Source organism: Quercus lobata, chromosome 1, assembly GCF_001633185.2.
Source record: "Quercus lobata isolate SW786 chromosome 1, ValleyOak3.0 Primary Assembly, whole genome shotgun sequence".
Lineage (NCBI taxonomy): Eukaryota > Viridiplantae > Streptophyta > Magnoliopsida > Fagales > Fagaceae > Quercus > Quercus lobata.
The window spans coordinates 40,296,599-40,314,021 of record NC_044904.1 but is presented as its reverse complement, the minus strand read 5'-3'; the positions used below and the strand labels follow the sequence as shown (position 1 = coordinate 40,314,021).

Sequence of the window (17,423 nt, the reverse complement as noted above, 5' to 3'; positions counted from 1 at the left end):
ATTCTCTTGCGTCCATGAGCCACAGTCCTAGTCCTGGTCCAACGCACTTTTACTTTCACTTTCCACTGAATTCTTTATCTTGAAAAGCAGTCCAAGAGGACCACCATCACAAAAAGCAAAAGAAGAAGAAGAAGAAGCAACAGCTTTTCCCTGGTCCTGGATATGAAATGTGACACAACAATCATCGGAATTTATTTTGAAGATTCGGTTTGGCTTTGGCTTGTGCGCTGAACTTTGACGCAAACATGATACATGTCTAAAAATGACCGTTTTATCAATCTTGTATCACGTCCATTATTTTGTTTGATAGATTTTCTTACAATTAAAGTCCCAGAAATGTACCATAAAATAGACTAACATCATGGTGACCTTAACAACCATCTACCAAAGAAAAAAATTTAAAGAAATACACAAAAAAATAAGTAACAGCATCACATATATATAGATTCATAACTTCAACTTCATAGTAACCTTAACGCAATATATAGCAGCACATTTTTTTGAGAAGTAGCATACAAGGCTTCCATTTCTACGAAATTTGGAAATACAGAGAACACTTAATTACCGTTAACACAAGAAATAGAATCTAACCTCTATGACAACGGCAGCAGCAGCGACAACAACAGACGAACAAAAATATATTAATTGTTCCAATGATAAGCTCTATCATGAACACTTCAAAATTATGAACTAACCCACCTAACTATTAAAACATTATTGTTTTCATATTTTTAGTGGGTAAACTTGAAAAGTTATGTCGAAAATTTGGCCTCATTAACTAGTGACTACTCAGGAATAGTAGTCAGCACAGGACGCCAAGCCCTCCTTAACAACGACCTGTAACGGAAACCATTCCAGACCGGTTTCGGCGAACCCGGTCCGGCTCTCCAATTATCAAAACCGCATCCAATTCCTCCGCTCCCAACCAAACCAAGCCTCTCTTCCATTTCTCCACCATGAGTCTCTTCGAGTTCGAGAGGCGGTGAAGACACGAACAGGTCCTTGAGAGTGTGACTCTGCACCGCCATTGAATCCTTTTCTTTCTCCTTCTTCTTGTCCTTCTTTTGCGGTGAAAATATCGAAGGAATTAGTGGCGGAAACGGCGGGTTTGAGCGGCTTCGGCTGAGGAGCATTCGCAGAGTGGTCTTGCGCCGAGGGAGTTGGACCACTGGGCTCGTCCTTGGGCTCCGAGTGGGGCTCGGAGCTACGCCGCATTGCGTAGCTAGTAGCTTGAATTTCTGAAGTGTCGCCATCTCCACTTCAGGTTCTTCAGTTTTCTTTCTCTCTTTGTGATTATGACTCTGTCTCGGTCTTTTATGTGTTGAGAGTTACTTGGATTTCAGTGAATTTGAAATTTGAAAATGGGTTAATGATTTTTAGGGAGGGAGTGATTGAGGGTTTTGATTGAGTCTATAAGGAAGAAAAGTATCTGTCGGGAACTGGTTAATCTTTTTTCTGTTTGATTGGATTTTGTTTCTTTTCTTCTTTTGGCAATTTCAAGGCGTGGAATGAATTGGGGCTTCAATGATTGAACGGAAAAACAAAGGGAAAAATATATTTACTTTTTATATTTTGGTAATAATCAATTTAATTTATATTATTTTTAATTTGTAGTTAATTTAGTTTATATCTGTCTATTGTTAACTCATTAATAGAAAATGTCTATATGTCTAACAGATTGCATTTTTGACATGTCTAATATTAAAAAAATTAAATTAAATTTGATGTTGGTGTGTTTATATTTTGTTGACCACATCAGTGCTTAGATGGCAAAAAGGCCATGTCAGCATTTAAAAAATATAAATAAAAATTCAAATAAAATTTCAAAACTTTATAATAACAATTTAAATAACAAAATTATCAATTTCTTATTTTCTTAGCAGTTGTTTCTAAAAAGAAAAAAAAAAATTTCTTGACATTCAAACACAAAAACAAATACAAAAAAAAAAAATATCAATACAATACCAAAAAAATCAAAAAAATCCACATTCGTGCTAATGTCTCTCTACCCTGCTAATGTCTCTAGGTGAATCCCTTTGCTGTGAATCACAAATCTAAGCCTTCTCGCCAACACTACTCAAGACGCAACTAAAACATCAAACTTCAACCACAAATCCAAGATGCTCCAAGTGACCGTCATTCACCCCTTACAGACTAACTACGACTCAACCGCCTGAAGTTTGGCAACCAACAACTACTCAAATTTCAACCAGCCACAACCCAAGAAATATCTGGTCAACCCGTTTTCAAACCAACCCTTCAAATCAAATCTCAAGACCTTGTACTTGTCGATCTCACCAATAGGATAGTGCTATTGAAATGAGCCACCAACAACTGTAATAACAAAATCAAAGATACCTAGATCGCGATCTAGACCAACGAGAGGTGATCCAAGTGTTGGAATCAACATCTCCAGCTTCGACTTGGAGCAACCACTCTCCTTGTGTAGCAAGACGATGACTCTTGCGGCGGTGCCGCCGTGCATCTTACTGTTAGTGTGGCGAGCTATGCGGATGCCAACCTAGGTGGACTTGAGATGGAGGAACCAAGAGAGAGGAATGAGATAAACTAGAAAGAGAGAGACTGGAGAAGATTTGAGTTCTGGTTATCTATTGAATAGGGGTGGCAAATGGGCGAGTTGGGTCATAAATGGGTTGGGTGCGTAATTACCCATTTATTCATTTATGACCCGTTTATATATAAATTAATTATTCATTATCCGCCTAACCCATTTAATTAGTAACCCGCCTATTTAACGCAATATGACCTAAATAAATAAATAACTTTAGAAACTTTCCCTAGAAACCCATCTTAGAATAAATCCTTTAGAAACTCAAATCCAACATTCTCCACACTTCTATCAAATGCAAAACAATTCGTTCACTTAAAAAACCTTTTTTTTTAATCTTTTAACTAACTTTTATATAGTCAACAAAGCAATATATCAACACCCAAAATCTTTAACGTAGAACACAGAAGAAATCTGTTTGGTTGACTAGAAAAACATAGATATAGAAATTAAAAAAAAGAAGTAAAATTTTGAAAATTATCATCTCAGAATGGATTTGCTAGAAACATGGAATTCAGTTCAACTAAAGCCAATTCAGTAGCACAGCAACAAAGAATTGAGTAAAGGGGATCGCATTATAAGGAATTGGAGTTCACCAGAGGAGCGCCAGTTACAAGGTCCGCTCCTTCGATCTTTGCCACGTGGCTCAATGACTCGAGCGCCTTGAAACCGCCATGGTCAACTCTCCCGTTGAGCTCTCCCAGCTCGCTTCTTCCAATACCATTCACTACAACCCCTTTGATATCGCGTCCTGGGTTGACTCACTCATCTCTGAGTTCAACCACACCCCGTCTCTACCGTTCGATCTTCCAGACATCATCGTGGGCCCAAGGATCAATCCAACGGTAATAAACGAAGCGGATGCCACATGGACGGACCACGATGCTCCTTTGGTGAACTCCGATTCCATCCCCGTTCTCTCTCTAGAATTTCCTTTTGTTTGGTTATTGAGAAAATCTAAGGGAAACTGTTTGGGCTTAGAAATCTTGAGGTTAAATTATTTGGGAAAGTTTTTGGCTACTGAGAAAATCTGAGTGAGAGTGAGACTGAGAGCTTGGGCTTAGAAATCTAGAGGTTATACTGTTTATTTAAGTTTTAGATTTTAGAAGGGTATTAGTGGGTATTAGTGGGTTTATTTAATTTTATATTTTAGATGGGTTTAGTGGGTATTAGTGGATTTATCCATTTAGACCCAACAAATTAAATAACCAAATGGGTCTTTATCCATTAAACCCAAATACTCAAATGGGTTGGGTTAAGACTTATCCAAAAAAGGTGGGTAATGGGCGGGTTCATGGATATGGATAAAAATTTCCATCCCTACTGTTGATAAATGTTGAGAGAGAGAAGTGAAATTCCATAAGAAAATTAAAAGGAATAAAAAACGAAAAGGAAAGAAGTTAGTAAATAAAAAGAAAAAAAAAATTTAAATGCTGACATAGCTTTTTTGGCATCTAAGTGTTGCTACAGTCAATAAAATATAAACACGTATGTATCAAATTTACTTTTTTAATATTAGACATGCTAACAATGCAATCCATTAGCCATATAGGAATTTTCTATTAGTGAGTTAACAGTAGGGACCAAAATGACTGCAAGTTGAAATTTAGGAGAGACCAAATTGACTATTACCAAAATGTAGAGACTAGATTGACCATGATTCAAAAAAGTAAGGACCAAAATGGTGGTTTTGCAAAAAAAAAAAAGAAAGCAAAATTACTATTTTAGTTCATATATTTGGATAGTAATAATTTTATCCTCGTTATTTAGGGGTAATTACACTCCACTTTACCCAAAATTTGATGGGGAAAAAAATTCTAAATTTCTGATAAAAAATTATCCTTATGTTTATATTAGTAACAAAATATTTTAAATTTCTATAAGAATTTCTTTATGAAAGTTTAACCATGGTTAGTAAAAACATAACCGAAATCCATTGAAAAACACTTGCAACAGCAAATCTCTCTATTATCCATTGAAAAAGGAAAAAAAAAAAAAAATTTCATACACTTGCAACAATTTTTTTTTTTTTTGAAAAGAAGAAAGCTATAATAATATTAAAGAAAGGGTGCCAAATCAACAACAATTATAGAATTAAGATGTGAAGGAACACCCTCCATCCACGCTTTTAAATCTAGCATGTATAGCAAAATTGTGAGCAACAGAAGTTCCCTGTCTCTTACCATGAGATACAGTAAAACCAATAAAGGATTCTGCTATAACCTTTACATCCTCAATCAAATGACCAAAAGAAGAAAATGAAGTTTTCTCACTCCTCAAAGAATTTATAACTCTGTCAGAGTTGCCTTCAAGGATAATGGAAGAAAAACCTACTTCTTGAGCAAAAATTAAGGCTCTTACAACAACCAGAGCTTCAATTTTATCAACTGAGGAATGTAAATAAATATTTTTAGACATGGAGACCATAACCTATCCAAGGTCATTGTGGATTACAACCCTAATACTTGCTTTCTTTTCCTCCTTAAACATGGCACCATCAAAGCAATGTTTTTAGACCCGGACCGAATCGATCGGTCTGACTGGGTTAATCGAGAACTAGCCTAAAGGCCGGTTTTTTAGGCACCAACAATTGGACATTACACTAAAATCTTTGAACCGCTCAAACCGTGGTTGAACCGTCCAGTTTCTAGAACCGAACATGGTTCGAATAAGGTTCAAATCATGCTCAATATTTGAAAAAAATATGTTAAAGTTTTAAATGGTAGGAATAAAACCTCAGCACAAGCACTAAACATATCAAGATATTGACCACTATTGCAAGTGTAGGGGGGCAAAAAATGAAAAAGGCTTGGCCCAGCGAGAACGAAGTTGGGTTGGGAAATAGCCTAATACAACTAATTTGGAGAGATGGATGGTCAAGGTCAACCTTTTACACCTTGATAGCCTTTGTTTCGTAATTTAAAGAAAGATGGTTGACAAAATAACAATTTAAGTTAAGAGTTGAGTCAAGAAAGAAAGAAATTCTTATTTTAGTTCTTCCTTGGGCTTGCTAAGGAGCAATAGTTCTAGAGTTTTACACTTCTCGGACTTACAATGCTCATTCTTCCTTTCTATTTCCCTACTTCTCTCTCTTTGAACTTTTTTCGATCCCCCATCCTAGAGGAGCTTCCTTCCTTTATATAGTTGCTTGGATTGCATCCCAGCCCTCCATTTGGATGGCCGTTGATCCTTACTTGTCCCATCACTGCCTTGTTGGTGGTAGTATAGTAGGATGTAGCCTATGAGGGCATTATTTAGGGGTCATTTTGCCATTAATGCGGCAGGCTGAGTTGATATAGTGCATTAAATGTGATGGTGATGGGTGCTTTATTTGGAAACTTCCTCCTCCACTTGCTTGCACATCTCTACTTCCTCCGTTAGCCTTCAACCTTATGGCCTTGGTGGTTTGTCCCTCGTCTTCTGAGGAGCATTTGCCCTTTGGGCTCCTTAGGCGAGCCACTCTCTTTAATTTCTCTGACTAGGTTATCTTGATTGGGCTGGGCCTGATTTGATGAATAGTTAGGCCCCATTACCCCTTGGGCGGATTCTAGCCAATGATCCTCTCTCTTCGGGCTTCTCCTTCCCATTATAGCCCCCTCAAACTTCACTCCCCTTGCCATTCGAGGGAGTGGAAAGTAGTGATGGGGGAGTTGGCACGCTTTGGGTGCATTTCCATGTAGAAAAGTCTTTTCAACTACCTTAAACACGCTCCTGACTCTTTGGTATCCTTAGTGCTACAGACGGCTACTTGTCCCCCTACGTTCTATAGCAAGATGAAGATCTTACAGCTAACGTTTTTCAGAGTTAATGGGCGGGAAAATTACCGCTATCTTTTCACCCTTATATAAAGGGAGGTGGAGGTCATTCTTCCCACTTTCAGGAAAATTTACTTCATCTTTAGAAAAGCTACCCGAGAAGCCTAACTTCCCACACTTGTAAATTCTTCAAGCTTTTGCTTAGCGTAGAATTCTTTCTTCTTTTCTTTCACTCTTTAGGATGGGTAGATTTGCTAGCTTGGTAGAAACTCTCGAAAAGAAAGAGGCTTTCAAGGCTAAGTATAATATTCCCGCTAGGGTGACCACAGAATATTGTGAATTAGGGGATTGGTACACCAAAAGAAAGACTGAGGACATAGTTATCACCATGATAGCTTTTATAGAGGGTGGGATGAGGTTCCTTATGGATAGGGTTATGAGAGACTTTCTTAACTTCTTTAGGCTTTGCCCTACCTAGTGCTCCCTAAACCTTTTTCGGTTAGTAAACAACGTAGCTCGGTTGATCAAGAATATGGGTGTTGACTTGACCCATCATGATATCAACTAGGTATATAGTTGCTAGGATAGCGAGGACACAGGGTATTTACCTTAGAACTAGCGTCCCCGCGATTAGGTTGATTTCCTGTCTTCCTAAAACTAACAAGAGTTTGGATGGGGGGGACTTCTTGATCATTTCAGGGGACTGGCATGATGGACATCATTTTCTCGTCAGAGACAGAACACCAGGTTCAGTAAATAGGGGCCTAGGATTGAGATATCCTTTTATTTTACCAACTATGTTTTTTTTAATAATTTTTTTTTTTTTTTTTTTTGCAAACAAGGATTTCACCGCAAAGAATTTCAACTTAGTGAATGTCCCCAACCTCAATAGGATCCTTAAATCTGAGATATTCCTCTATATGGACGGTCAACTCTATGCTGCCCACATCATTCTCAGATACACTCCAATCTCCACTCACTTCTAGTCCTTGAAGCACGTGATCAAGGCCAAGGATCCTCAGGTTGCCAAGATTGACGTGGCGGTTGAAGGATTCATCAAAGGTCCTCCCCTTGCAGGAACTCTTCCAGTCGAACTCACTGCTTATTAGGTTGACCAAATCATTCAGGCCAAGGAGGAACCCATACCTTCTGAAAAAGAGCAAGAAGAGGTTGTGAAGGAAACTCTCATTGTAGACCTTGAAGAGGGTTTTGAAATCTTTGATAGGCCAAACCCAACTGAAAGCCCTGAGACCAGTTCAAGACCTCGGCCTGTTATGTAAGTTAACGCTAACCAACAAGCCACCAATATACTTGAAGGAATGGTGGTTCAAAAGAGGACTCTAAACCTTTTGGTTCTCTCAGAGGTCCATGCTGGGGTGGCCCTATTCGAGGTTCCCGTTGCTTCGAGGCCTTCGACTCCCATCCTTCCTTGGAATTCTCCTGCTGAACAAGCCAAGAAAAAGCAAAAGAGGGATAAAAAGCAAGACAAAGAGATTGTGGAAGAAGGGGAAATTCATGATCAGCCTCCCTCTAAGCCTACTAAGGGGGCCAAATTTGCTCAACTTCAACAAATGAAGAGCGTCTCTAAGAGTACGGCCTTAGAGGTAGCCGCCAAACGCCGATTAAGGGTTCCAAACTGGAATCCGGAGTTGGTGTTAGATGGTGCCCCTCTTCCTTCGGATGCCTCAATAAAGGACTTCGCCAAGGGGAGGGTCGATTATGTGGCTGATGTGGTGGAATAAGCGCTCCTTCTTCCTTGGGACATGAATGAGTTGAGGAACCTTAAGAAGCATGAGGTGTTCCTGTCTCTCAAGAGGGACTTAGCACTAGTAAGATTTTTAGCCTCAGCTCTCTTTTTATCCTTACTATTATGCCATGTGTGTGTTTTCCACACAATATTAAGCCTTGGGTTAATCATTTCCTACTATTTTCTTATTGTTAGGCTATTTAGGCATCCCATGTCACTGAGGAATAGGTGGATTGTGCCATGGCTTAAGTCAAGGAGAAGGAATCAGGGAGGTTCACGGCTAACAAGGCCTAAACTCATGTCGAGAAGAAGGTAAATAAGACCCTCAACCAACTAACCGAGAGCGAGAAGGCTAAGAAAAGTGCAGAGGCTACCATGGCTGGGTTCGAGAGGCAAGCTCAAGAGCAACATGTTCATCTCTAGAAAGAGAAGGAGCAAATGGCCATTGCTAGATAGAACATTGAGGCACTGAAGAAAGAGATGGAGGGCACGAAGGAGAAGATATAGAAGACGGAGCAAGTGGCCTACAAGCTTGGGCAAACGGAGATAGAGGTGGAACTTAAGTCTTAGCTTAAGGAGGTTTGCCAAGGGTTCTGTTAATAAGTCTAAGCTAAAGCTTTGAATGTAGCCAGAGTGGACCCTTCTTTGGAGCTAAGGAACCTAGTAAGGACCATCTTTCCTCCAGCTCCTCAGCCTTCAATTGAAGGTGGGCATAAAAAGTATGTGGTTGAGAAGGAGAGTGAGGCTGAGAAGTAGGGGCTAAAAAATAGAATTAGGCCATTTTTGTAATAGGATTTATGATTCTACTTCCAGCCTTTCTTGCAAGATCCCTTGATTTGTAGTTCCCCATATTTTGATTAATAATAAAGGTTTTTTCTTACATGATGTGCATATGTGGTTCTTTATTTTATTTTATTTTATTATTATTATTTTTTTAAGAATAGTAGCTAAGGAACAACTTGCCAATACTCTTTGTGAATATCATAAAGTGCTGAAAAACCATTTTAACTCTTGGTCACCATGAGGAGTACAAGTAAACCGAGAATTTGCCTGACTTTACGGGAACTAATTTAACCGAGATAGGTGATCTAAGGAGTCGACCCTAGCTAAGGTTTTGACTGATCCTTAACTTATCTAAGAGTTAATTTACCCAAAGGTAGGTTACCCGAGGGGTCGAACCTGGCCTAGATTCTGTTTAACCCTTAGCTTATTTTATAAATTAATTTACCTAAGGCAGGTGACCCGAGGAGTTGAACTTGACCGAGATTCTGTTTAACTCTTAGCTTATTTTAGGAATTAATTTACCCAAGGCAGGTGACCTGAGGAGATGAACCTGGCCGAGGTTTTGTTTAAACCTTAGCTTCAGTTAAGAAATAGATGAAGGGGTTGACCTTTGCCTTTCTGGATTTTGCTTTAGATTTTGATGAGCTTAGCAATAGTAATAACATATTAGGGCAAAGGAAATTTAAACCAGACACAGAGCATGAATAACATTAGTGCTTCTCATTAAAACTAATATCTATGTAAATTATTTACATTCTATGGTTGAGGGAGTGGGTTTTCATCCAAGTCATCCAGGTGATAGGCCCCAGTCCCTGCCAACGATGTGACCCGATAGGGTCCTTCCCAGTTGGGACCTAGCTTCCCCCATGCTGGATTCTTCATGTTTCCTATGACCTTTCTTAGGACTAGGTCCTTCAGTACAAATACTCTTGTCTTGATGCCTTTATCATACCTTTGTTTGAGCCTTTGATAGTAATGAGCTAACTTGACGGTGGCCACTTCCCTCATTTCTTCAATTATATCCAGGCTGGTGGAGAGAATTTGATCATTTATGTTACTATCAAATTGATTAGTCCTCATCGTCGGGAACCTTATTTCCAAAGGAATAATTGCCTCAAAACCTTATGTCATAAAAAAAGGGGGTTTCACTCATTGATCTTCTCGGCGTAGTATGATATGCCCATAGAACATGAGGCAGCTCGTCCATCCACTTGCCCTTAGCCTCATCTAGTCTCTTCTTCAATCCGTCCACTATAACCTTGTTAATGGCCTCGGCTTGTTTGTTGCTTTGTGGATAGGCTGGTGTAGAAAACCTGTTCCTGATCCCTAAGTCACAGTAGTATCTTCGAAAGGCTTTACTATCGAATTTGAGTCCATTTTTCATGATAAGGGTGTGTGGCACACTGAACCTGGTGACAATGTTTCGCCAGATAAACCTTGGTCTCAGATGTTACTTGTTCTGCCTCCACCCATTCTGTGAAATAGTCAGTTCCAACGAGGAGCAACCTTCGATTTCCGGTTGCCTTTGGAAATGGTCCCACTATGTCTGATAATAGCTTAATTTTTCATATTTATATCGCTATTATAAAGCATTATCATATTTATTTTGAGTTAATTCAAGCATTATATATATATATATATATTTTGGGAATAATGCTGAATAATAATTTTTTTGCTTAATTGAATTTTAATGTGTGAATTTGTATTTTGTAGGAGAATGGAATTAAATGAGCGGATTTGTGCAAAGAAGAATGCTAATGGATTTTAGTTTTACAAGGGCCATCATAAAGTTAAAGAAGGCCAACCTGATTAATTTTGAGTCCAATTGGAGTAAGGAATCAAAGGAAATTTTCACCAAATCCAAGTCCAATTCGAACTAGGATTCTAGCTTGCACACCAGTTCTTATTTTAGGCATAACTTTCAACTTAGTTGTCCAATCGAGATGATTCAAGTTGGGCAGGAAAGTTAACTAAAAATGATACAACGTTTTAGTTTACCAAAAGTTTGAATTCTGAAGTTAAATGAGACAAAAACATAGATTAATTGAAGCCTAAAAACCTAGGATTTTCTCCAAATGGGAATTCAATTTGTAATAGGATTCCTTGACCTATTTAAAGGCTCTTTAGGGAAAAATTCAGAGGATAACTGTCATAGAACATAATTTAGGTTTTCTTAAAATTTTTATTATTATAGTTTTTAGAGTTTTATTTGTGTTATGGCTTGCTAGAAGCCTTACTAAGGCAAGGGGTGAAACCCAACCATTTATTGGTATGTTCTTAACAATTATTTTATGGTATTAATAATTATGTTATTATGTTTTTGATTGATTTACTCATCTAGAAAAGTGTTTAATTCTGTATAATTCTTTGATTTATCGTAGACTCTAGGCACGTTAAATGCTAATTATTCCTTGTGAACTAATTCATTAGTTTTGTTTTGCCTAAAATCAATCCATTTCATGAAACTACTTTAGAAAATTAATTCTTGAGTTCTTATTGTTAAATCGTCCGACTAAGATCATCCTTCGTATGAATTTTAGTAGAAATATTGTTAAGACTACCAGTAGATGTGTTGTGTGTGGATCCCTAAACCTTAGCACCTTAAAATATTGTTATTTTCTCTCAATTTAAATTACCTTTACTAAACCATCAACATCTCTTCAATTAAACTTTATTATTTTAGTTTTGTTCTCTTGTAGTTTACTAATCAATTCCCTTTTCCCTGTGGATTCGACCTTGGACTTTTCGAGTTATTACTCTGCGACAATCTTGCACTTGGGAGCATTATTTAAGTCGCAGCAAGTTTTGGGGCCGTTGCTAGGGATTAGGCAATCAAAGAAGCGTTCCACTTCATTTGGAGAGGTTTTCGGCATTAAATTTCTTCACATATTTGGTAATATCTCTCCAACTCTTTTCTTTTTAAGTCGTTTAGTTTTCTTTTAGAGTTTTTCTTTTCTTTTTTACTTCGTTTTATTGTTACAGTTATTTGTTTTATTTTATTTTATTTTCTTTTTCTTTTTCTTTCTTGCTTTACTAGTGCATGCGTGTTTGGTGTCATGATAGTGATAATCGCTTGGTTAAAATTGAGTCTAATAATTTGTTTGGCAATTTATTTGATTCTTTCACACATTCTCACACACTTGATATCATGGAGGACTTAGAGAGTAATAATGGTGATGAGAATAATCTAAATAATGAAGACTTCCATGATCACCAACCCATTAGAACTCTCAAGGATTATTTGCAACCTACTAGGAGTAGTGCACCATCATCATTTTTCCAACTAATGCAAATAATTTTAATTTCAAGCCCGATATGATTTCATTGCTTCCTAAATTTCAAGTCTTAGATTTTGAAAATTCTTACCTACACTTTAGGAAAAGGGTTTGAGAAAGAATTGCTAAAATAAGGCTCAAATGTCTAGTCCCCACTATGCAAAGGGTCATGGGCTAGAAAGAGAGTTAAGGACCCCTCCTGGTTGATGAATGTTAGGGGCATACCTCTGGAATTTTTCACATTTCTAATCTCAAGGATTTCTCGATGATGATTTGTTTTGGGGAGATCATGACTATTCCAATTTCTGAGCTCCTTTGATTAGCGTTCCCATCCACGTACAACTCCCAATATGGTAAAGGGGATGCTGTGATAGTCATTACTTCTCTGTCTAACCTACCATGCTCCTCACTATCTCCCTTCTCTACTCCTTTAGTAAATTCGGCCACCAGGTTGGCCAGAACTTGGCCTTTTATGGTTGTTTGAGGAAGATATTTGATGTCAAACACTCCCAGTCCCCTACTTTGCCACTCTCCCCATGAAGTTTGACTTCTGGAACAAAGCTTGCAAAGGCAATTAGGTGAGGATGATAAAAGTGTGGGCCTGGAAGTAATGGGGGAGCTTTTTCGTGGCGTGTATGATGGTTAAGATGGCCTTCTCTAAAGGGAGATAACGGGTTTTTGCTTCCTGGAGGGGCTTGCTCACATAGTAGAAGGGTTTTTGCATGGCTAAGATGGCCTTCTCTAAATAATGTATCCACAGGTGGGTAAGTTGTAATTTTTCCTATAAAATATATAGTTTTTTGATATATAATATAATCATAAATTATTTTATTGTGACCAATATACTTAACATTATTATATGTGAAACATCAAAATCATTTTCTTGTTTAAGTAACATTTTTTATATTTGAAGGATTAAGTGTAATTATACATTTATTTTTTTGTGTTGTATTTTTTTATATATAAGTTGTGAAAATGTACTTGAAAATTATTTAATTTCTCTATATCTTTTTCTTTTTAATCAAGATTACTCATTTTTACAAATTTGTTATATTATTTTGTACAATGTGATTCTGTATAAATAAGGCGAAACTACACTATTGGTCCCTGAAGTTTACCCTGTGAGCGCAATTGATCCCTCAAGTTTCAAGTGAGTGTTATTAGTCCCCCAAGTTTAAAAAGTGAGCGCAATTGGTCATTTTATTAATGGCGTTAGTCTCAATGCCTATGTGGCTAACAAAACAATGATGTAGCAAATTTTAGGTGACATGGCATCAATTTTAATATTAAAAAAAATTAAAAAATGTTGCTCTCATTAAATTCTCATGACCTGTAAGAAAATTACTCAACCATTTTGTGAACCATTAACAAAGAGTATTCCCAAATCAAACTCAAGAATGCAACCCTAAATGGCTAAATCTGAAAATAGGAGAGAGATACAAAATCCCAAATGCTTATCTATAAAACCCATTATTTGATGGGTCCAAGTCCATCCATATCGGAATCAAGCCAAAAAAATCTCTCTTCAATTCTTCGTGGTCAACTACTACAATTACTACCAATACCATTTTGCTGAATCTGAGTGCACATTTTGAAAAAAATCTATTATAGTTGTAGGACATAGGGTTATGGGTTAATGAAAAAATGGATATAATAACACAATTGCAAGCGAGTACAATTGTAGCATTTAACTTCAACACCTTTTGTACTTTATAATCCTTCAGCTTTGAATAGTTCCATCTTTGAACAACATTTCAATCTGACATTCTGAAAGAATAGTGGGCTAGCTATTGAGAGAAGAAACTCTGGAACCTTTGCGTGTGGACCCAAAAATTTCTGTAGGAGGATGGCACTAATTGGGGATTTCGTGTCTCTCTCTCTCTCTCTCTTGTTTTTCATATTAAGGGTAGCATTCTTTTGTTTGATTTGAAAATACGTGTTTGTTAATTGGTTGCAAGATGGTTGAATGATTTTTTGACTGAGTTGTGGGATTTTTAATGAAAGACATTGATGCCACATCACCTAAATTTCGTCATGTCATTTTTCTGTTAGCCACATAGGTATTAAGACTAACACCATTAATAGAAAGACCAATTGTGCTCACTTTTTAAACTTGAGAGACTAATAACACGCACTTGAAACTTGAAGGACCAATTGCGCTTACAAGGTAAACTTTAGGGACCAACAATGTAGTTTTACCTATAAATAAAGTCTACTAAAGTTTCTGCTCCAAAAAAAAAAAAAAAAAAATTATGGAATTAGGTATGACATCATATAGCCTGACCTCGATCGGACCCTAGTCTGACGTCAAAAACCTTGAATCTTTCTTTGTTACGGTTCTATGAGTAGTCAAAGTCTGAAAACCATGCATCAAAGTTGACTTTGAACATCGGGTGAGAAGAAGGAATCCACATAGCTCTAAATGAAACACAAGGATTGAGAGTTGGCAAATCATCAAGGAGAGTATGAAGAAAATCTACATGAGCCGAAACTGTATTGGGTAGAACTTGAGTGATGGGAAAAGACTTATCCGACGCGTGAAGAAGATTTATTCTATTCCAGATTGTAAACACCAGAATAGCAAGAAGGTCTAAATTCTTCCCTCTATCAATGATAAACTTGAATAAGTCCACAAAACTGTTGAAAATAGAGGTTCTTTGGAAATCCCACGTAGAATTTGAATCATAGATAGGTGAGAGACAAGGACATTGCCAAAGTGCATGCACTGTATCTTCAAGAAATTGATGATAGTAATCACAAACATCTTCAGTAAGTACCTTTCTTCTAACCAGATTTGTCTTCATAGGGATATAATTTTTGCAAGCTCTCTAAACAAAATTTCACACCTTATTTGGCATTCACAAACTTCAAATTTTCTTCCATTCAGCTTGGCCGAGAGATAGCACTTCTGCTTGGCTGAGAGGTTGCACATCAGCAACTGAATTCAAGTGCTCATCAACTAAGAATTGATATCTTGATTTTACTGAATACAAACCCGATTCACATAAAGGCCAAAAGACTTTATCTGCGACCCGATTCTTAGAAAGGGGATTGACAAAATAGAGCTAACCTTGTGGGGAAGGAACATATAATTAAGATGAGATAAATCCCATTGTTTGGTCATCGAATCAATGAGATCAGCAACATGAGCTTCATTAAGAGCTACAGGCAAAGATAATTGGAGCCTATCATTTTGAAGAGATGGCAGCTGTCGATACCGTGTTTTGTCTAACCCTGATTCATGTGTCAAAACAAATGCCAAAATCCAAAAAATTGAAAAAATGTGAAAATTACAAATTTCAAAGCTAAAAAGGGTAAAAATAAATACAACATGATTGAATTCTGGATCAAAGGGTTGCAATATTTAAAAACCCTTTTAATAGTAATTGAGACCAAAACTCTAATCGAGAATGGTCATAAGGTTGACTTTTTGATCCAATCGTCGGATCAAGTTGAATTTTGGACCATCTCGTAGGGCATATCTTTCCTTTGAAACAATAGTTTACTGACCAAAATTGGAGTTAAAACGGATGAGATATCACCAAATACCAAAAACCTTAATAAAATCTTCACTTTTTTTTTTCTTCAAGAAAAACAGGTAGTTTTAGTGAAAAACTATCTCTCTTTAGCTATGGTTTTAATTGGAGGCATAAAAGGATATTTATATGCTCAGAAACTAGGGCTTTTGTGGTTATTTAGAGGGTTTTGGAAATTCTTAAGGGCTTTAGGACTGGACTCCATCAAAGAATGAAGCTTTGGACCCTTAAAAAAATGAAGTTCTGAAGGCTTGGAATGCAGCATGCATGTGCATGCTTGAAGTATGCACACGCATGCTCCCAAACATGCGGCGCATACTCACAAAGAACCCTAATTTTGACTGTATTGATGCCCCAACTTCGAACAACCATAACATACTCAATTTAAATCCAAATTATGAAAATCTAATGTTCAAATTGAAGCCTAGGATGTCAAATTTCTAATGAAATAAATCTTAAACAAAAATTATTTATGGTTAAAAAGTTATGATCAAAATGGTGAGCAATTGTCATTTTTTAGTATTGTTTTCAAAGTGATTTGGAGCACTTTTGAGTTATGCATACTTCCAAACTATCAAAAGAAGTTCAATTACCCTTTGTTGACATATCAAGCTCACCGGGGACTAAAGGTTATTAACCGGGTATAAAATGAGGTGTCTACAACAAGTCCTCTCACATCTTTCTCTTTCCAAACTCAAATCAAGTACGTTTTTCTCTTGAAAAAAATCTCTTTTTCTTTGGGTTTTAAGTTTGTGTTTGTGTTTGGGTTTATTTTTACTATATGATTGTTTTTGTAGTTCTTTATGTTTCTTTTCTTATATATTGTGTTTATCTGTGTGGCCCGTTTGGTTGTGTTGGTCGTTTGTGATCTTTTATGTTTGTATTTAGGCATGTTTTTCATATGTTCTTGTATTGATAGCATGTTTGTTTTTGTGTGAATATTTTCATCCATTTGAATTACTTCTAGAGATTAAACCTCGTTGTGAGACTTAAGTTTTAATTGTTGATCACTTTTTTTGGCATAATGGTTGTGTTTAACCATCGTTGGGTACTTATCGTCGTATTGTGTACCTGTACCTTATGTGCCTTTGGTGTGTGGTGTTTGTCTCTAGGTTTTCCCTTTTGTTTTTCTTTGTATTTGTTTCTAACTATTGTAGTTTGCATATTTGATAAAACCTTAAAATGTATACTTGTTATATATTTATGTGGGTGTTATCTCCTTATTACTATGCTTAATTTGTATAATTAAGCCTTGATTTGCATTAGTCCCTATTATTTATCTTTATATAATTTCTTAAATGAGATGTCATTCATTGTGTGTAATTTTCTACTTTCAGGAAATCATGTGAAAAAGATGAGTTTACAAGAGTCTGTGAAAGAATGAAGGTCAAACTAGAACTAAAGAGGAGTTAAAGGACCATGCTTAAATGTCTAAGGAGGTGCAGTTGGAGTGCTTGGGTCGTCTACCATGTTTGGAAGCTTCGAATAAGGAAAGAAATCAAAGAGGTAGAATCTGAAAAGGAAAATCAGATTTGAACACTGATCAGTATTTTGGGTGTATCTCTCTTTTAAAAACTCCAATTGACACAAGGCCAGATGATTGGAACCGTAACTTAAATATCTACAACTTTCCAGTTTTGAGTTTTTCGAAATTCACAATTTTTGAAAGCCGAAATTAACTCATAAGTTACTACTGTAAATTTGGACGAAAATTAAAATAGTAAACGTTTTATTTTCTTTTGACACTTGGACATTAGG

General features: G+C 36.8%; 1 protein-coding gene across 1 annotated transcript; it reads right to left on the bottom strand.

The window, feature by feature from the left end:
• Positions 1-436: 436 nt before the first annotated feature.
• On the bottom strand, positions 437-1,501 carry LOC115954910. Its single transcript, XM_031072941.1, has one exon. It carries the CDS (start codon positions 1,251-1,253, stop codon positions 786-788), a length of 468 nt encoding a protein of 155 aa, XP_030928801.1. The 5' UTR covers positions 1,254-1,501; the 3' UTR covers positions 437-785.
• Positions 1,502-17,423: the final 15,922 nt, after the last annotated feature.

Bases quoted from the DNA above. Each gene is read 5' to 3' on its own strand.
- LOC115954910 (XM_031072941.1), bottom strand. From the start codon at position 1,253: ATGGCGACACTTCAGAAATTCAAGCTACTAGCTACGCAATGCGGCGTA.